General features: G+C 46.0%; 1 protein-coding gene across 6 annotated transcripts in view; it reads right to left on the bottom strand.

Moving 5' to 3' along the window:
* Nucleotides 1-11,095, bottom strand: part of IQSEC3 (IQ motif and Sec7 domain ArfGEF 3) — a 107,547-nt gene extending 96,452 nt beyond the window's left edge. For 5 of the 6 annotated variants that reach the window (XM_034935057.3, XM_034935059.3, XM_034935063.3 and 2 more), the window contains exon 1: nucleotides 10,395-11,095. In XM_034935057.3, coding sequence (XP_034790948.1) covers nucleotides 10,395-10,948 — 554 coding nt within the window. In that variant the 5' untranslated portion in view covers nucleotides 10,949-11,095. The remainder of the gene's footprint in view (nucleotides 1-10,394) is intronic. The other variant, XM_034935056.3, reaches the window with a different exon arrangement.
* Nucleotides 11,096-21,348: the final 10,253 nt, after the last annotated feature.

Here is a 21,348-nt window from a genome sequence, read left to right as displayed (position 1 = left end):
GGCAGCGCACGGAGGAGGAAAGGCTTTCCCCAGGCTGGCCCGGCGAGGGTCGGGGGCGCAGGGACTGAGGGGACACCCCAGGGAGGCCAGCTGCACCCCAGCCCTCCCCTCCTGCTGCTCCCGGGTTTTACGCACTCACGGTCGGAGGGAGCCGGCTGGAGATTTCTGGGGTCTTAGATGTGGAAGTCCTTGCAGAATTTACCTCGTTCTGCCCCAGGGCCCCCGGGTATCTGCCACCTTTTGTTCTTGAAAGGGAGAGATGCCCCTCTCCTGAGCCAGCTGGAGCGTCCTTTCTGTGGCTCTTGCCATGTAGAAGTCTTTTTTCGTATCTAAGCTCGGTCCCTCCTGCTGCGGTGACCCCCAGACAGCTCTGCTTCGCCAGACTCGGCGACTTGGTAGAGTGGGCAAGAAGGAGGACCAAGAACGTCCCCATTGAGCAGGAGGGGAAATCAAGGCCCAGAGAAGGGGAGGGGTTTCCTTCAAGCTTATAGCTGGGGGTGTGTGAGAGAGGTGCTGACCTCAGTACTCAGGAGTTCCAGCTTCTAGGTCAGAGTCCAGCTGCTTGAAAAGATAATATTCCTCCCTGGTGCTGCCCAGTGCAGTGCCTCTACCTGTCTCTGGAAATCCCTGTGGCCTTCTCTGATGGGTTCTTACCACGCGTTAAGTCGCATCAAGACTGTCGGAGATGCCAGATGATGCCGGTTCGGAAGCATCCAGGGTAAAGACCAGGCTGTGCGCGGGAAACACGGAGACTAGACCCAAGCAGGAAATTCCCACCCGCTTTGCAGAGTTTTTGTAGCTGCTGTTTTTAAATAATCATTGGTTGATTTGATGCATTGAATGAAAATTGTGGTAGATAGGAATCATTCATCAAGGAAGAAATTGTGGAACTCCCTTGTCTCTCTGCCTGGGATGGGGCGTGCATTCCTGATTGGAGGCAAGTGGTTGGCTGGTTTGACCTGGTGCATCCAAAGCCCTGAGAGGTCATTGGCACCAGGCCCTGGCCACAGCTAGGCCGAGATATCCTGCAGGGAAAATCACACTGCAGCTTTGTGTGTGTCTCGCCGCCCTGTACCTGAGCTTCCAGACACTATACCTCCGTAGAGTTCCAGTGGCACAGCTCCTGTACCTGTCCCCTTCCACACCGCCTTCTTCCCAGGAGCTCACGCCTCTGGGGCCTGGTCTCCCGCATGCTCCAGACAGAGTGGGTATGGAGGCGTGGTAGACTTGCCCCATTTTACGGAGGGGAAGAACCAGGAGGATCTGGCTAGCCAATGGAGATGAAACACTTCATGCAGAGAAAGGAAAAGGAACCGGGAGTGCTGATGGTGTGACCAGGCCAGGGGTCACTGGGGGATACTGAGATAAAGCTATGCTGATCTTTGCTGTGAAGCCTATGCATCTTTAGTATAGTGTGGGTTGTCCTCCAACTCCCCCAGCCCAAGTCAGTAACACACAGTTGCCCACGCAGAGTCGTGCCCACTCAGGTCCACAAACGCCTGCGCACCACCTGCTCACCCTCCCGTCACGGTATTGACACTTCCCTGAACACAGCTGATCCTGCCTGGTAAGGGGCCTGGAATCTGGGTGCTGCTGGTTCATGACCCTGGAATCCAGCTCTTTCCTCTCTTTTCCCCCAGAGATACGGCCACAGTGCAAGCCTCCTTTCCCTCCTGCCTTCATAGGCCCGTTGCCCGTTTCTCACTCCACCTGCTGAGGCCTTGTGTGTGTGTGTGTGTGTGTGTGATGAAACTCTCACTGCAGAGATTTGTTCTTAATGCAGCTTCCCGGGCTGACAGACTGATCAGAGGCTGGGGGCAGAGGGAGTAGAGGGCTCTCCCTGCTCATAGCTAGGATTGGGGTCGGTTCTGTTTATTGCCGGGGGCAGTCTTCTCCTCACCCCTCATCCGTCTCACACCCCAACCAGCCTGAAGAGCTGAGCCTCTGAGTCCAGCTTTCTGCATGGGCTCAGCTTCAGGACAGTGAGCTGTGCCGTTGGACCCAGGGGTCCTCCCTTCTGCCCAACTCTTCCTCAGCGCTGATACCACAACCCACCTCCACTCAACAATCCATGAGCCTGCCTGGGCCCTACAGATGGAGAGTTTATGTATTCAACCAGTATTTATCATGCACCTTCTAGGTGTTGAGTTTGACTCTCATCTCCCATCCCCTTCAGGCTCGTGCGACACCAACCTCTGCTGCCTGCCAGCTCTTCCTGCCCACATCTTCCTGCCCCATAGCAAACCCCAACAGAGTCATGTGACATTTCACCATCCAAAAAATTATTTTAAGATCCTAGAAAGGAGCAAACAAGCTTATCACACATCATGATGCTCTTTAACTTCTTGCTTTATGTCTTCCACACATGAAGTTCGTTGGAAAAGTATCCCTTCTACAGCCCAAAGACTTACTATTCCATGACCAGTCAGTGGAAGTGCCCTGTGTCCCTCCCCTTTCCTTACCAGAGCCAAACAAGGCAATTCCAATTCTCTGCAAAATTTAGTTGAGCTAAAAATACATTTAGACTGAACTGCCTCCCTCATGAGCCCTTCCGCTCCTTAGCAGCCTCCTTCCCTGGCCTTTAGTTAACCACTGCTACCACAGTATCCTCCCCTCTTACCAAACCCTTCTCTGGGAGATTGCTCAAATAAACTCTTTCACACTAAAGTATAAAAGACTGATAAGGATAAATGTGTTGATTTTTCCCCCTTCCTAGGAGAATTTGCATTTAAACAAGGAGGATAACCTTGAAGTACCTAAAGTCGTCTCTGACTGTGGAATTATTAACATAGTTGAGATATCCTGGAAGGCACAGGGACCTCCCTGGGGTTATGGGACTAGCTGTAAGTTTGGCCTTGCACACCTGTGAAGCAGCCCTGATGGGCTCTTTTGGTCCATCGTCACATAATGTTGAGAGCAGTGGATGAAGAGTTAAGAGAATCTGAGCTCTAAACCTAGTTCTGACACTAGCTAGTTTGGAAGCAACAGTCACTTCCTTCTCAGGCCTTAGTTTTCTCATTTGCCAAATGAGAATTTTGAACAGGTTACCTTAAAGAATCCTTCTAGCTCTGATATTTGGTTAACTCCCCAATGGGGCTAGGAGACCCTGGCCCAGCTCCTAAAAGCCTCTAGTCCCTGAAGCTGTGGCTTAGAGGGAATGGTCTGATGCCAGCACAGAGCATGGGGCCCTTCTCTGGGCAGGGACTTGGACAGGCTGCCCGCATGACCATAGCAGCCCACCTGCCAGGGAGGAAAGGTGCCGCTCAGCACACACACCAGTCTTGAAGAGTTACATAACCCTCCCAGATCCCTTATTCCAACCAAAGAGCAACAGCAAAACAGTCTGCCCTCCACCCCCACCCCGGCACACACACACATCAGCAGTCTTTGCCTATGGTGGCCTCACAGTCACAAACACCCTGGGAGAGAATTTTAGAAGGCCACCATCTTTTCTTTTTCATTTGTTTTCATTTTCCTGGACGATATCTCATGTAAGAAAAGTCTTTAAGAGAAGAAAACCCACAACCACACATCAGGCCTCTTAGTCCCTCCCTGCTGTTCTTTTCAGCTTTCTGACCTCAGAGTCCTGAAAAGTACAGGTCTACCTTCCATCCCTAGGAAGGAGGAACTTGGAGAAATTGATTCAGCCTCATTCTGAAGAAGTGGGAAGCACTTCCTGGGTTCAGATGCCATTTCCCTCACTCTCCACTTTTGTCCTTGAGAAGTCAGTGTACCTTCTCCTAGATGAGACTGTAATTTTCCTAATTAGGAAATAGGGGTGATTGTTCTCACCATGGGGCATCGGGTGATAACTCAGATCTCTTTGATATCCTTAAGAGAAGTGCAAATAATCTTAAAATGCAACAGAAGAGGTTTTAGTTGGGCTTAAAGAAGCCTTTGCCAACTAGAAATTTGTGAGACAGCATTACAGATCACAGAGGGATGGTGGATTTGTGCTGCTGGTTGCTTTTCAGGGTACGCCCAACATTCCTGTGTCTGGAATGGCTAAATGAGAATAGAGCACATGTAGAAAGGTGGCCTGGCAGTGTAGAAGAAACCCTGAGCCTGCATTCTAGTCTGTCACTGTCATCTGACAACAGGTGAACCTTTTATCTTTCTTGGGCCCTGGTTTCTTTTTCTTTTTCTTTTTTTTGGGGGCATGGAGTCTCGCTCTGTCGCCCAGACTGGAGTGCAGTGGCGCAATCTCAGCTCACTGCAACCTCAGCCTCCTAGATTCAAGTGATTCTCCTGCCTCAGCCTCCCGAGTAGCTGGGACTACTATGGACCACCATCCCTGGCTAATTTTGTATTTTTAGTAGAGACAGGGTTTCACCATGTTGGCCAGGCTGGTCTCAAACTCCTGACCTCAACTGATCTGCCCATCTTGGTTTCTTTATCTGTAGAAATACTGCAATGTATTGAGCACTTACTATGTACCCCAAACAGTACTAAATAAAAGATATGTAATTTTTAAAACTTTACAAGTCTTTAAGGTAGATATTTTCCCCATTTTATAAGTGGAAAAACAGAGGCTAAAAGAAAGTAAACAGTGAAGGCGAGGTCTCACAGCTGTGGAGGTACCAAGATTTCTCCCCAGGTGTGCTTGCCCAAAGCCCATGTTCTCAACCACCTAGATCTTGAACACTGTGTGATCCAGTGGTTACCTGAAATTCCTTTCAGCCTGAAAGATTTAGCTTTGCCCTTGCCTTACTCCTGATTCCGTTTCTTTCTTTCTTATTTATTTATTTATTTATTTATTTATTTATTTATTTATTTATTTATTTTTTAGACGGAGTGTCGCTCTGTCACCCAGGCTGGAGTACAGTGGCACGATCTCAGCTCACTGCAAGCTCTGCCTCCTGGGTTCACGCCATTCTCCTGCCTCAGCCTCCCGAGTAGCTGGGACTACAGGCACCCGCCACCATGAGCAGCTAATTTTTTTGCATTTTTTAAGTTGAGACGGGGTTTTACCATGTTAGCTAGGATGGTCTCGATCTCCTGACCTTGTGATCTGCCCGCCTCAGCCTCCCAAAGTGCTGGGATTACAGGTGTGAGCCACCACACCTGGCCCTGATTCCCTTTCTTTTTGTTAATGCCCTCATTGACTGAAATAAAGATGACCACCCCTTTCTTCCATGGAAATAAGCAACCCTTTGGAGCCTTTGTGGCAACCTGCACTTTGTGCTTTTCCAGAAGCAGAGGAGCAAGTTGCTACAGTGGCCCAAGCCTTGGAAACCCTGCCAGATGGCCTCACATTTGAGAATCTGCTAGGTGCAGTGAGAGTGTCCCCAGGGCCTCTTACTAAGAACTCCTTACTAAGCTGCCATTGCCCTGTGCCCAGGGCCACTGAGATATGCTTAGGCTCCAGTGAAAAAAAATGTTCAGGCTTCCCAACAAGGCAGCTTGTCTAAAAATCTTTACATGGGGTGTAAATTCAGGAGTTGAGTCTCTTTCCAGATTGTGAGCCCCGATGTTTGTCCCAGCCCTTCCCTCTTTTTTAATGTTACCCTCCCTTCCATTCCCTCTCCACCCAGCCCCGACCCCAGCTGCCTTTTCTCATAAGTGACCTTTGAAACTCGGGCTGTGCAGAGATTTGCTGAATCAGCAGGACCAACTGTTGTTTCCTTTGCTTGGTTTTGGGCCAGCGGGAAAGTGTGCCAGGATGCCTTTGTGAGGCCCTATGGCATTCACTGCATTGGTCTGGGGAGAGATTGGGAGTGAGGAAAGAGGGAGCTGGAGGCTGGTAGGGAGGAGTGAGACAATCAGAGTTTCCCAGAGACCATGGGATGACTTGGTTCTCTTAAATGCATTATTTTTGGATGAAAAGAAAGGAAGAGCAGTGACCTAGGCCTTCAGGAAAGCAAAGGGCAGCAAATCTTTGCAAGTGGTCACACTATGCCAGCTTCTAGGTATGAATAAAAAGACACACACTCCCTTCTCCCAGTGAGCCTTCATCCTGGCCCCATTTCTTAGACTAGAAACTCTCTCCCTGCTGGGGATAGGGGAAGAACAAGAGGATAGGCAGATTGATGAGCATGGGCCATACGATGCCACCTCAGCAACCAGGCCTTCTGGGCACAAGGTAGACAAAGTCCCTGTGTGTTGAGACTGTCCTCACCTAGTGATAGGGTTTGGCCTCATGGGTAGGGACTTAGGATGAGCGGCGGGCTATATCATCAGAGGCTGGAATGAAATGGACATGCAAAACAGGTATCTCCATAGACTGAATTTTCTGCTTTCTGTTCCCTTTCCAGCTATCCTTGCCTCTTACGATTCTGACATAAACCTTTGACTTCAATGAAGAAAACCTGCTCTTTGGCTGTTAATATAATTTGTATACTCACCCTTTTTACCTTGTGCTGTTCTGATAGAGGATTGCTCTAGGCAGCTGCAATATGCTTACACTTGTTTAGGCATTTCTAGATATGTGTTTCTTTTATTTTGAGCAAGGACTGCTTGCTTCTTTCCAATCTTTCCACAGCACTGAGTGCAGGGTTTTGAATAGACTGGACACTTGATACATATGGTTGACTGATAGACCTTCACACTTTCTTTCTTAATAGTTTCCAGGATGGGCCAGTCATGAGCTATCACCTTCAAGCATGCAACTCTGACTCAATAGGAGCAGAGATCCCAGTTCCCATCAGCATCTTAGACAAATCAGGCTAAAAAGCACATCCAGAACTCTTCTAGCTATCCCCAGCCTCCAGCCAGTATGAGAACAGGGAGCTCAAAAGATACTCAAGATTGATTTTGTGTTTAAAGGATAAGGGTAGAGAGGAAAGAGATTTCCCTGTGTAGCTTATGTGGAAGAAGGATAGAAGGAAGAGAAGATGGGAGAGATAAAGTGTTTGGGGGAGAGGTAGAAGGGGAGAAGAGAAGGAAGGAAAAAAGGTAGTGAGGCAGAGGAGGGATGTGAAAGGAAGAAACAATGTAACAGAGAGAAGACAGGAGCTGTGGAGCCCTTCAGACTTCATAGTCATATTGAGGTTGGGATTTGGAGTAGGAGATGAATTTGATTTGGGATGCAAGAATTTATCCTCCAGCAATCATCTGCCTGTGGCCTTGGAGACATGGACAAGCCCTGTCATCCATGGACACTAAACGCATGGCTGGTGGTTGGGCAAATGTGTTTAGAAGCCACTGAAGCCAGCAGCTTCAGATAAGTTCATGTGCTTCCATGGCAAGAGGATTTGTCAGGTCAAGTTGAGGTTCTGGCACCAGCCAGGAAAGGGATAGTAATAAATTCTGTAGATGCCTGAGCCTTGACTGAAAAAACAAAGAGGAGGAAGCTATGTTTGCTGCTTTCATTAAGAGGCAAAAGCAGTGGGGGTCAGAGCTTAGCAAGAATCAAGAAGCATGCAGAGAAATAATTTTAACCCTTCAAATGTTTTTCTTCCATAATATCTCTGCATTCAGTCACCCATATATTGCTGCTTTCTTGGACTGACCTCCAAGACCACCACCTTTGTGTCTCCCTCAGCTGAAGGAGGGAGAGAGGCCAGATTATGTATTAATGCAGATAAGATGGCAATTAAATGATTCATTGTTTTCCAGTCCCAGTTCTCTAGGGCTTCTTCCTCTCCTGGATTTGGGTAGGAAGAGGAGTTCTGGGGATAAAAGTCAAACTGTGTGAGGACATAATGCATCTACCAGAGTGCCTGGCCTCTGGAAACCCTCACCCACTCTTCGGCCACCTCAGTGGGGCGCGTTCTCGCTGAAATGAGGCCAGAGGAAGAATGAGGGAGAATTCACAGGAAACCCATGATCAGAAGACCCACTGTGCCATCTCTTCCTCCCGCTTCAGCACTCCCAGTAGAGAACCAGTTCTGCAGGGAGCTCCCCAGGAGCAATACCAGGGAGGGGGCTGCTGGCTCTGCTCTCCTCCTCCTCACCTCTCCCTCTCCATGGAGATCTCTCTCTGCCTGCTGGCTCCATCTTGTCCTGCATCATGGACAACTATGGGCAGAGGAGAACAAACATACAAAACGGGCCACGGGCAGAGAGCAGGGTAGGACGAAACATGTCATTAGCAATGGTGATTCCGTCCTGAGCTCTGTGGGGGAAATTGGTGTTGAAGTTGGGCCACTGTGGGGAAAGAAATGAGTGGTCCAGAAGATATTCAACCAGCCAAGATTACCATGTTTTCACATCTAAGGAAAGAGAGCTGCAGGGATGAGGGGAGGCGGGCACATCTATGGTCTCTATGTTTCTGGGTGTGCAGGCTTGGGGAGCAGGAGAAAAAGCTGGAGAATCTGGAGAAAGTAAGGCATTACTGTTAAGTGCCTGGGGCAACTTTCTAAGTGAAAGATTCCAATAACTTCCACTCTGCTCCACCATGCTAATTATTTCTTATTTTTGTTCTGCTCCTTTGGGAAGCAAAAGCAGGACAGGTGAGAAGGAGCGGTGAGGATGTTATAACTCCTCTCCAGAATTGACATGTGGGGCTGGACAGGAGCCCAGATGATTCCTAAATCCCAGGATTCCTAGCAGGACCAACTGAGTGAAAGGGTTTGGGTTCCGTAGGCCACTCTGAAGGCCATGGCTATGTCTTTGTCTAAGAAAAATAATCTTTCCTCAACTCTTCTTGGCCACACAGTGCCCTGAAGAGATGCAAAGAAAGTGGAGTTGCAGTGGGAGAGAAAGGAGACACCAAAAGTCATGAGGAGAGAAATCATAATGACCAGGTAGCTGTGGCTGCCCTCAGGGAAGGGGACTGGAAAAATTCATCCCCTCATGTGGGGGAAAAGACCACTTAGTATCTTGGAACAATGTTGCCTTTTGCTGAGCCTTGGGCATTGAGGGAAAACTGACTTTCTGCTTTTTATGCCAGATAAGGAAAAAATAAAAATAAAAATGTGAAACTGAGGGAAGTACAAAGGGATTTTGAGGGAGTTGGGTAGAAAACTCTATCTTCTTGGGACTTGAATTAAATGTTTTAAGTCTGCCAAGTCAGATCATGTTAGACCTTCACCTCTTAGATCCTGTGGTTTTGATCAACGTGCTCTGTGAGCTACCCTGCCCTAACCCAACTTCTCTAATTCTACCACAGATGGTAAAAGAAAATGCGTTTTGAAGGAATACAGCAAATATTCACAAGTATCTCCCGGACTTAATGCACCTGGATGAAGATGAGATTCTCAGCTCTACTTCCCCCTCCCCATTCCCTTATGCATCACCATTGTCAAGGTCAGGTGCTGACCAGGGACAATTTCCCTTGAACTGTTCTTTATTTAGTTCTCCATCACTTGCCTAATCAGAGAAAAGAAGCGGACATGGCCACAGCCTTTCCAGTACAGAGGAGAGAACATCCCAGACACTTTCATATCTTCTTCCCATATTCCTAGTTCATGGACCTCCTGAGTGAAGAAAGAGCTTGAAGTTCTAGGAACTGAGAGGTTAACATTTCTCTCAGGACCCAAGGCAAGATTTCAGTGATCACCAGATAACCGGGAAAATAAGGTTTGCAGTTGCTGGCCTTAACGGGGAGATTTAAACAGGCATGACATCTGAATACCAACTCCATCTGCCAACTGTCCCCCATGTCATTGCTCCCTTTCAACAATGGCCAAACACCCTGTATGAAAAACCCTCCTTGACTTGGAGGAAAAAGCTGTAACCAGACTGAGTCCTCAAGCCATGCCTGAGTCCTCCATTGGTTTGATGGGATGTTCCCTTGCACCTCTTCGGCTCTGCGGGAATTCAGAGGAAGGGTGTCCAATCAGGTCAGAGAAGAGAAAGCTTCCCTAAATGAGCCACTCCTAGCTGTGGCTCCCACTTCACCAGCTAAAGAGCCACATTTTCTCTTCCTCTGCCTCCAGCTCCCTTGGTTTCCCACATCACTCCTGCTTTTCAGGTTTGTCCCCGGCCTCCTGGATTCCCCTCTACCCCAGTCCTACTCTTCCTGGGCCCCAGCCTTTTTAAAGCTCTTCACATGCCTCTTTCCAAGCCTTCAGCTTTTCTCACATCTCAGTCTCCATGCAAATACTTTTACTACCCAAACTTCCTTCCAAATTTTTTCTCACTTAAAAAGATTCCTTCAATGGTTCTCTTTTCTATAGTTTAATCTTCACTCGAACTTCAACCCAGCCTAACCCCGTTTAAATGCTGTCAGTTCCCAGTATCACCAATCGCTTAACACCCACTTCCTTCCTCCTTTGCTCCTACTAATGGTCTGGTTACTCCTTTTTGCTCCAACATTCCCCAAAACCTTCTCAAGCAGGGATATCGTTCCCTCATTTACCCAAAATCTCCTTTGCACACTTCTGGCGCCTTCAGGCCACATCACTCCGGTCCTTTAGACTCCTACGCACCCAACGTCCCCGTCTCTCCCTCACACCCACTTGCTTCCCTTGCTCCCACCACAACAGTGCCCATCTCCTCTCCCCGCTCACTCAGGTCTCCTGCTCAGGACGCCCTTGCCGAGGGCGGAGGGGGATTTGTGCTGAAGGAGGGCTCCGGCAGCAGCGCAGCAACTCGGGGGACGCTCCTTCTCCTTGTCAGTCACGGCCCCTTGTGTCCCCAGATGCTTGTGGGGCGACTGGGGTGTGTGAGCCCTGCTGCCAGGGCCCCGCTGGGGCTGCTCCAGGAGCTGTCCGTGGTGCTGAAGCGGCGGCTGATCGGGCGCGGGATGTGGCGCGGCTGCTGAGCGCTGTCCCTGGTCCTGGAGAGGTTCCTGGGCCCTGGCGGCGGCGGCAGGAGCGGTGGCCGGAGCGGCCGGCAGCGGGGCCGATGACGGGGGGACGAGCCCGGGCGGAGGCTGGGCTTGCAGCAGCTGCTGGTGCTCCCACAGGCTGCGGTTCTCAGCGCTCAGCTCGTCCAGCCGCCGCTCCAGCTCGTCGATACGCTCTCGCTGGGTGTGGATGAGGCTCTGCTGGTTCTGCACGATGGCCGTGAGCTCCTTGAGGTAGAGCACGGCGCGCACCGGGTTCTCCAGCAGGCTCTCCATGCCGCCCGCCGCCGCCTGCGCCCTGCCTGCGCCTGGGCTGGCGGCGGGGAGCGCGAGGGCGCGGGAGCCCAGCAGCCCAGTGGTCGGCTCGCCTCCCTCTCCCACCGGCCCAGCCTCCCTCCCCCCGCCGGCGCCGCGTCACTGCCACCCCGACCTTCACACACGCATCGCGGGGCGGGGCGGCTGCGCAAGGCCCCACCCCCACCCCCACCCCCTGCCTCCAGACCTCCCCAACTCCTCGCCTCCCCACCTCCCTGCCTCTTGGCGTCATCGAAGGCTCTGCTGCCTGCAGGGCAGAGAGGAGAGGGAGGAGGCCAGCGAGAGGGAGCCTCTGTCGGGGCGTGGGAGGAAAGCAAGATAACGCAGGCGACCCGAGAAGGACGGTGAATCTGACTGGCCAGACTGGGAAGTAGGCGAAGGGGAAGCAGCGATACTGGGAAGGTGCGGTGGGACCTGTAGGAGAAGAGAAACAGAAAAGAAAGGAAGAGAAGGGGAGAGGCCAGCAGAGAGGGAGCAGAAAAAGGGAAGGTGGGGCCAAGAAAGAGAAATGTGCTGGAGGAGAGGAAGGCGTGGGGCCCTGAAGGGACGCGAATTCTTTTTTCCCAGGTCCAGGCCTTCCAGAGGCTGGGGTTCATCTAGAGACCTGCTGAGGAGGGGCCACACTCGCCTCTTTTGCTCGCAGCAATCTATTCTGCCAGGGGATTCCCTGGAACACAAGAATCCTGGGGCTCTAAGGGACCCTAAAGAGCGTCTGGTCCTGCTCCTTCCTTCATCCGTGACGAAACTTGGGATGGGAAGGCTGTTCATGCTGGGTTTCCTCTGGGAGTGAGACCTCAAGACAACTGTGGCGGTTCCTGATAGAAACACTAAATAAACGAGGTCCTCTGTGGCAAGGGCTAACGCTTCCAGAAGCTTCTGAATAGATCATTCTATTTGACAAGCAGTTATAAAATGCACACTATTACCAAACACTGGGCTAGATGGTGGTAAGAGAAGCATGACTAGAATGGAATCTTAGGCTTTTTGAAGCTTATAAATAAGTGGGTGAAATTGGTCATGATTAACTTTGACGAATGATAGTGGTGGTGAGTAACCAGGCAGAGGTTTGCCCAGAGTGCTATAGGAGCCAGCAGCTTGGAGATCCAGGGAGGCTTCTTACAGGAAGTGACCCTTGATGTGGGAAGAGCTTTCCAGAAAGGGAAGGCAGCATGAGCAAAAGCTCAGAGACATTAATCAGCATCGATTGAATCATTCATTCATGTCTACAATAATCACCACTCACTAGGTGCAAAGTAGTGTACCAGAATCTATGCAAGCCACATCTAGCATAGATAATAAGTTATCATTTCTATAATCAAGTTGATTTCAATCTCATAGAGTAGATATGCTATGCACATGAATAAGTAAAACACAACTCAAGATTTCTGTAAGAGCTCTTCAAGCCAAGTGCCATAGAGTTCAGGGGAGGGAGAGGATTCATTTGACTGTGTTGATCTGATAAGTTCTGACAGAGGTGTTATTCAAGTTGGGCCATGAAGAATGGGAAATATTTCAACAGGTAGACAGAACAGGGGGCCAGATATGAGAAAGATACATCAGGCAGCAGGGAAAAAACTAATGAATGGAAATAGAGCACTTGGTTTAAATTAATTTGGCAGGGAAATTACCCTTTCTTTTTCTTTTTCTTTTCCTTTACTTTTTTTTTTTTTTAAAGTCTTATCTGTCACCGAGGCTGGGGTGCAGTGGCAGGATCATAGCTTACTCCATCCTTGACCTCCTGGGATCAAGCAATCCTCTAGCCTCAGCTTCCTGAGTAGGTGGGACTACAGATGCATACCACCATGCCCCGTGAAGGAAATGAGTTGTTCTTTCCTCTTTTATAGGAATGGGATGGGAAGGAGGAAGGGCTATGAGTATGCTTCGCATGTTTGTTATTGTGTTGTTCCGTTCTTCACACACATGTCCATCAGGCTCCCTGTCAACCTTCCATTCCCCCAGGGTAGGCATATTTATGGGTACCATGTGCCCAGTGAGCTGGCCCACCCCCCCCCCACCACGTGGTGCCAGATTTGAATGACCTTATGAGAAGGAACTTGTGCTCTGCACATATATTGGTTTATCTGCATTCGTGATGTGTTTTTATTTTGCTTTTCTCCCATTTATCTTCCTAGCAAACTTTCTTTGGTAAAGAATGAATAAAGGAAGCTTATCCACAGCTGAACTCACGGTTAGGGGAAACAGCACACAGGAGGATGCTTTGGTAGTGACCAGCATTCCAGCTAAAGAATGGAGGTTGGGGGATGAAACAAGGGCACACAAAAACTCAAACTCTTTTTTTCTGAATTTTCTTTGTTTGCCTAGTTGATTTGCTGTCCAAGAATTGGGTGCTTGGACAGCAAATTAGAGACGAATACGATAAGTGAAACAGCCTGCAGCATAATTATCCATGGGGATTGTTGAAAATGCAGATTTCTGAGCCCTATATTGTAGCAGGACAAGCCGCAGACAAAATTCCTCAGACACCGAGTTAAAGAAGGAAGGGGTTTATTTGGCCGGGGGCATCGGCAAGACTCCTGTCTCAAGAGCTGAGCTCCCCGAGTGAGCAATTTCTGTCCTTTTTAAGGGTTCACAACTCTAAGGGGGTGCGCGTGAGAGGGTCGTGATCGATTGAGCAAGCAGGGGGTACGTGACTGGGGGCTGCATGCACCGGTAATTAGATCGGAACAGAACAGGACAGGGGTTTTCACAGTGCTTTTCTATACGATGTCTGTAATCTATAGATAACATAACCGATTAGGCCAGGGGTCGATCTTTAACTACCAGGCCCAGGGTGTGGCGCCGGGCTGTCTGCTTGTGGATTTCATTTCTGCCTTTTAGTTTTTACTTCTTCTTTCTTTGGAGGCAGAAAATGGGCATAAGGCAATATGAGGGGTGGTCTCCTCCCTTAATACCAGTCCTGCTGTATTGGAATCACTAGGAATGGGGACCAAGAATTTTTATTTTAAAAACTTTTTTCATTAAAAAAATCAACTTTGCTGACTTATAATTTATATCCAATGATATGCTCCCATTTTATGTGCACAGTTCAATGAATTTTGACAAATGTTCATGCCCTATTTTAGTCAGTTCCTCTCATCCTCAGCTCCAGTTAACCACTGATTTGCTGTCTGCCAGTATATGTTAGTTTTGTCTGTTGTGGAATTTCACATAAAAATCATACAGTATACACTACTTCGTGTCTTTCTTTTTAAATTTTTTATTATTTTAAAAATTACTATGATGCTTTTTATTTTAATAGTTTCTGGGGAACAGGTGGTGTTTGGTTACATAGATAAGTTCTTTTGTGGTGATTTCTGAGATTTTGGTGCACCCATCACCTGAGCAGTGTACACCGTACCTAATGTGTAGTCTTTTATCTCTTACCCCACTCCCACCCTTCTCCCAAGTCCCCAGAGTCCATTGCATCATCCTTAAGCCTTTGAGTCCTCATAGCTTAGTTCCCACTTATACATGAGAACATATGATATTTGGTTTTCCATTCCTGAGTTACTTCACTTGGAATAATGATCTCCAACTCCATCCAGGTTGCTGCCAATGCCATTATTTCATTCCTTTTTAAATCCACTCATTGATTGATGGGCATTTGGGCTGGTTCCATATTTTTGCAATTGTGAATTGTGCTGCTATAAACATATGTGTGCAAGTGTCTTTTTTTCATATAATGATTTCTTTTCCTCTGGATAAATGTGGGATTGCTGGATCAAATGGTAGATCTACGTTTAGTTCTTTAAGGAATCTCCATACTGTTTTCCATAGTGGTCGTACTAGTTTACATTCCCACCAGGAGTGTAAAAGTGTTTCCTTTTCACCAAATTCATGCCAATATCTATTATTTTTTGATTTTTAAATTATGGCCATTCTTGCAGGAGTTAGGTGGTATCACATTGTGTGGTGTTTTTTGTTGTTGTTGTTTGTTTTGTTTGTTTGTTTTTGAGATGAAGTCTTATTCTGTCACCCAGGTTGGAGTGCAGTGGCTCGACCTCAGCTCACTGCAACCTCCACCTCCTGGGATCAAGTGATTCGTCTGCCTCAGCCTTTGGAGTTCAAGTGATTCTCCTGCCTCAGCTTCCCAAGTACCAAGCAGCTGGGACTACAGGAGTGTACAACCATGCCCGGCAATTTTTGTGTTTTTAGTAGAGATGTGGGTTTCACCATGTTGGTCTCAAACTCCTGACCTCAGGTGATCCACCTGCCTCAGCCTCCCAAAGTGCTGGGATTACAGATGTGAGCCACGATGACTGGCCAGCACTGTGGTTTTGATTTGCATTTCCCTTATCATTAGTGATGTTGAGCATTTTTTTCATATGTTTGTTGGTCATTTGTATATATTCTTTTGAGAATTGTTATTTATGTCCTTAGCCCACTTTTTGATGGGATTATTTGTTTTTTTCTTGCTGATTTGTTTGAGTTCCTTGTAGATTCTGGATATTAGACCTGTGTTGGATGCATAGTTTGTGAAAATTTCCCCCACTCTGTGGGTTGTCTGTTTACTCTGCTGATTATTTCTTTTGCTGTGCAGAAGCTTTCTAGTTTAATTAAGTCCTTCTATTTATCTTTGTTGCATTTGCTTTCAGGTTGTTGGTCATGAACTCTTTGCCTAAGCTAATGTCTAGAAGAGTTTTTCCAATGTTATCTTTTAGAATTTTTATGATTTCAGGTCTTAGATTTAAGTATTTGATTCATCTTGAATTGATTTTTGTATAAGGTGAGAGATGAGGATGCAGATTTATTCTTCTACATGTGGCTAGCCAATTATCCCAGCACCACCTGTTGAATAGTGTGTCCTTTCCCTACCTTATGTTCTCATTTGCTTTGTCAAAGATCAGTTGGGTGTAAGTATTTGGCTTTATTTCTGGGATTGCTAGTCTCTTCCACTGGTCTATGTGCCTATTTTTATACCAGTACCATGCTGTTTTGGTGATGATAGCCTGGTAGTATAGTTTGAAGTCAGGTAATGTGATGCCTCCAGATTTGTTCTTTTTCTTTAGTCTTGGTTTGGCTATGTGGGCTCTTTTGTTCCATATGAATTTAAGGGTTTTTTTTCTAGTTCTGTGAAGAATGATAATGGTATTTTGATGAGAATTGCATTGAATTTATAGATTGCTTTTGGCAGTATGGTCATTTTCACAATATTGATTCTATTCATTCATGAGCATGGGGTATGTTTCCATTTGTTTGTGTCATCTATGATTTCTTTCAGCAATGTTTTGTAGTTTTCCTTGCAGAGATCTTTCACCTCCTTGGTTAGGTATATTCCTAAGTATTTTATTTTATTTTTTCCAGTCATTGTAAAAGGGGTTGAGTTATTGCTTTGTTTCTCAGCTTGGTTGCTGTTGGTGTGTAGCAGTGTTACTGATTTGTGTACATTGATTTTGTATCCTGAAACTTTACTGAATTCATTTATCAGATCTCGGAGCTTTTTGGGTGAGTGCTTAGGGTGTTCTAGGTATACAATCATATCATCAGCAAATAGCAACAGTTTGACTTCCTCATTACCAATTTGGATGTCCTTTATTTCTTTCTCTTGTCTGATTGCTCTGGCTAGGACTTCCAGTACTATGTTGAATAGAAGTGGTGAAAGTGGGCATCCTTACGTTGTTCCAGTTCTCAGGCGGAAGGCTTTCAGCTTTTCCCCCTTCAGTATAATGTTGGCTGTGGGTTTGTCACAGATGGCTTTTATTACCTCAAGGTATGTTTTTTTCTATGTAGAGTTTGTTGAGGGTTTTAATCATAAAGGGATGCTGGATTTTGTCAAATGCTTTTTCTGTGTCTATTGAGATGACCATGTGATTTTTTTAACAAAAATTCTGTTTATGTGGTGTATCACATTTATTGACTTGTGGATGTTAAACCATCCCTGTATCCCTGGTGAGAAACCCACTTGATCATGGGGGATTATCTTTTTGCTATGCTGTTGGATTTGGTTAGGTAGTATTTTGTTGAGGATTTTTATAACTATGTTCATCAGGGACATTGGTCTGTAGTTTCCTTTTTTTGTTATGTCCTTCCCTAGTTTTGATATTAGGGTGATACTGGCTTTATGGAATGATTTAAGGAGGATTCCCTCTTTCTCTGTCTTTTGGAATAATTTCAGTAGAATTGTTGAGAATTCTTCTTTGAATGTCTGATAGAATTCAGTTGTGAATCCTTCTGGTCCTGGACTTTTTTTTTGTTTGTTTGGCAATTTTTAAATTACCATTTCAATCTCACTGCTTGTTATTGGTCTGTTCAGAGTTTCTATTTCTTCCTGGTTTAATCTAGGAAGGTTGCATATTTCAGGAATTTATCTGTCTCCTCTAGATTTTCTAGTTTAGCTTGTAAAGGTGTTCATAGTAACATTGAATGATTCTTTGTATTTCTGTTTTATTGGTTGTAGTATCTCCTGTTTCATTTCTAATTGAGCTTATTAGGACCTTCTCCTTCTTTTCTTGGTTAATCTCACTAATGATCTATCAATTTTGTTTATCTTTTCAAAGAGCCAGCTTTTCGTTTTCCTTAGCATTTTTATTTTTTTTGTTTCAATCTCATTTAGTTCTCCTCAGATCTTTGTTATTTCTTTTCCTCTGCTAGGGTTTGGTTTGGTTTGTTCTTGTTGCTGTAGTTCCTTGAGGTGTGACCTTAGATTGTGTATTTGTGCTCTTTCAGACTTTTTTAAGGTAGGACTGTAATGCTATGAAATTTCCTCTTTTTTTTTTAAATTTTTACTTTCTGGAGATGGAATTTCGCTCTTGTTGTCCAGGCTGGAGTGCAATGGCAAGATCTTGGCTCACCGCAACCTCCTTCTCCCGGGTTAAAGCAGTTCTTCTGCCTTAGCCTCCCAAGTAGCTGGGACTACAGGCATGCACCACCACACCCAGCTAATTTTGTATTTTTAGTAGAGATGGGGTTTCTCCATGTTAGTCAGGCTAGTCTCGAACTCCCAACCTGAGGTGATCTGCCCGCCTTGGCTGAAGTTTTCTCTTAGCACTGTTTTTGCTGTATCCCAGAGGTTTTGATAGGTTGTGTCACTATTATCATTCAGTTTAAGGAATTTTTAAATTTCCATCTTGATTTCATTGTTGACTCAAACTTTGTTCAGAAACAGATTATTTAATTTCCATGCATTTGCATGGTTTTGAGAGTTCCTTTGGAGTTCATTTCCAATTTTATTTCACTGTGGTCTGAAAGAGTACTTGATATAATTTTGATTTTCTTAAATTTATTGCGACTTGTTTTGTGGCCTATGTATGATCTGTCTTGGAGAATGTTCCATGTGCTGATGGATGTTTTTCGGGTATAGTTTAAGTCCACTGTTTCTTTGTTGGTTTTCTGTCTTGATGACTTGTCTAGTGCTGTCAGTGGAGTATTGAAGTCCCCCACTATCATTGTGTTGCCTTCTATCTCATTTCTTTGGGCTAGTAGTAATTGTTTTATAAATTTTGAAGCTCCAGTGTTAGGTGCGTATATATTTAGGATTGTAATATTTTCCTGTTGGACTAGTCCTTTTATCATTATATAATGCCCTTCATTGTCTTTTTTAACTGTTGTTACATTAAAATCTCTTTTGTCTGATATAAGAATAGCTACTTCTGATCACTTTTGGTGTCCATTTGCATGGAATATCTTTTTCCACCCCTTTACCTTATCTGAGTCCTTATGTGTTAGGTGAGTCTCTTGAAGACAGCAGATACTTGGTTGGTGAATTATTATCCATTCTGCCATTCTGTATCTTTTAAGAGGAGCTTTTAAGCCATTTACATTCAATGTTAGTATTGAGATTTGAGGTACTATTCTGCTCATTGTGCTGATTGTTGCCTGAATACCTTGTTTTTTCATTGTGTTATTGTATGGTCCCCATGAGATTTATGCTTTAAGGAGGTTCTATTTTTGTGTATTTCAAGGTTTTGTTTCAAGATTTATAACTACTTTTAGCAGTTCTTGTAGTGCTGGCTTGGTGGTAGTGAATTCTCTCAGTATTTGTCTGAAAAAGACTTTATCTTTCCTTCATTTATGATGCTTAGTTTCACTGGATACAAAATTCTTGCTGGATAATTATTTTGTTTAAGGAGGCTAAAGATAGGATCTCCATCCCTCCTAGCTTGTAGAGTTTCTGCTGGGAAGTCTGCTGTTAATTTGACAGGCTTTCCTTTATTGGTTACCTGATACTTTTGCCTCACATCTCTTAAGATCCCTTTTTTCTTTTCGACTTTAGATAACCTGATGACTATGTGGCTGAGTGATGATCTTTTGGTGAGGAACTTCCCAGGTGTTCTTTGAGCTTCTTGTATTTAGACATCTAGATCTCTAGCAAGGCCAGGGACGTTTTCTTCAATTATTCCCTCAAATAAGTTTTCCAAACTCTCAGATTTCTCTTCTTCCTCAGGAATACCAATTACTCTTATGTTTGGTCATTTAACATAATATCAAACTTCCTGGAGGCTTTGTTCATTTTTAAAATTCTGTTTTCTTTGTCTTTGTCAGATTGGATTAATTCAAAAGCCTTGTCTTTGAGCTCTGAAGTTCTTTCTTCTACTTGTTTGATTTTATTGTTGAAACTTGCCAGTGTGTTTTGCATTTCTCTAAGTGATTCATTAGTTTCCAGAAGTTGTGATTGCTTTTTAATTATGAGATCTATTTATTTGGAGATTTTTTCATCCACATCCTGTATTATTTTTTAAGTTTCTTTAAGTTGATTTTCATCTTTCTCTGATACCTCCTTGAGTAGCTTAATAATTGACCTTCTGAATTCTCTTTCTGACAATTCAGAGATTTCTTCTTGGTTTGCATCCATGTTTGCTGGTGAGCTAGTGTGACCTTTTGGGGTGTTATAGAACCTTGCTTTATTATACTACTGTTTTTCTGGTTCATTCTCATTTGGGTAGACTATGTCAGAGGAAAGATTTGGGGTTCAAGGGCTGCTGTTCAGATTTGTCCCATGGGCGATCCTTTGATGTGGTGCTCTCCCCCTTCCTCTAGAGATGCGGATTTCTGAAAGCTGGACTGCAGCGATTGTTATTGCTTTTCTCGGTCTAGCCACCCAGCGGGGCTACCAGGCTCTGGGCTGTTACTGGGGAGTGTCTGCAAAGAGTCCTGTGATGTGATTCATCTTCAGGTCTCTCAGCTGTGGATACCAGCACCTGCTCAGCTGGAGGTAGCAGGGGAGTGAAGTGGACTCTGTCAGAGTCCTTGGTTGTAGTTTTGTTTAGTGTGCTGTTTTTCTCAAATGCTGGTTATACTAGCAATGAAGTTGCTACATGGACAGACTCAGGGCCTCTGGGGAGCCAAGATGTTACAGGCAGTGGAATTAGCTGTTGTTTTCTCCTTTTTTGGAGCAGTGCTGTTCTGTTATGAGTTGCTGTAATGGCTTGAGTTGGTTGGCCTCCCACTAGGAGGTGGTGCTTTCAAGAGAGCATTAGCTGTGGTAGTATAGGGGTGGATACAAGCTTGCTCTAAGGTCACCTGGATAAGTATTTGGGTTTCTCAGGTGATGGGCAGGGCCATAGAGCTCCCATGAGTTAGTCTTTTGTCTTCAGCTACCAGGGCTGGTAAAGAAACACCATTAGGTTGGGGCAGTGTTAGGCATGTCTGAGCTCAGACTCTCCTAGGGCTGTGGGGGATGGGGTTTGTTCTCAGGTCAGTGGAGTTATGCTCCAAGAGGGATTATGGCTGCCTCTGATGCTTCATACAAGTCCCAGGGAAGTGGGGGAAAGCCAGCAGCGACAGGCCTCACCCCGCTCCTGTGTAGCCAGCAAGGCCAGTGCTCCCGCCATGCTCTCCCGACAGAGCTGAATTTATATCCAGGCCTCAGGTGTGCAAGGCTGAGATATTGCCCCAGGCTTCAGGCCTCCCTGCTGAGAAAGTAAGCAGGACTTTCAGGTCTCACCCCTCCCTGCTTGCCTTGGCTTCTGTGCTCATATCTGCACTTCCCGTTTTTGCCCCACCCCACAATGCTGTCCAGGAAAATTCATGCTCAGTCGAAATTATTACAAAGTTCTGCTGGAAGTCTCCTCCTTGTGACCCTTCCCCAGTTCCACTCTCTGTCCTCCCTGAGGACCCCTGTGAGAGAAAGTCAGAAATGGCTTCCCTGGGGGCTGGGAGTACTTACAGAGCTCTTCTCACCGCTGCTTCTACTTTTATATTTCACTCGGCTCTCTAAATTTATTTCACCTCTACGTAAGGTTAAATCCTTCTCCTGTGATCTGGATTTTCAGGTTCCCCAGTAAGGATGTGCATTTGGAGGCAGACCTTCCCCCCTCTCACACTTTAGGCACTCACAGTTTTTTGGCTGTCTCATGAAGTTTGCAGTGGCAAGCTGCTTCTTTCAAAGGGTCTGTGAATTCCTTTGGGTTTCCTGGTATGTT

Source organism: Pan paniscus, chromosome 10 (genome assembly GCF_029289425.2).
Source record: "Pan paniscus chromosome 10, NHGRI_mPanPan1-v2.0_pri, whole genome shotgun sequence".
Taxonomy (NCBI): domain Eukaryota; kingdom Metazoa; phylum Chordata; class Mammalia; order Primates; family Hominidae; genus Pan; species Pan paniscus.
The sequence above is the reverse complement of the archived record's forward strand: the minus strand, read 5'-3'. Positions and strand labels throughout refer to the sequence as shown.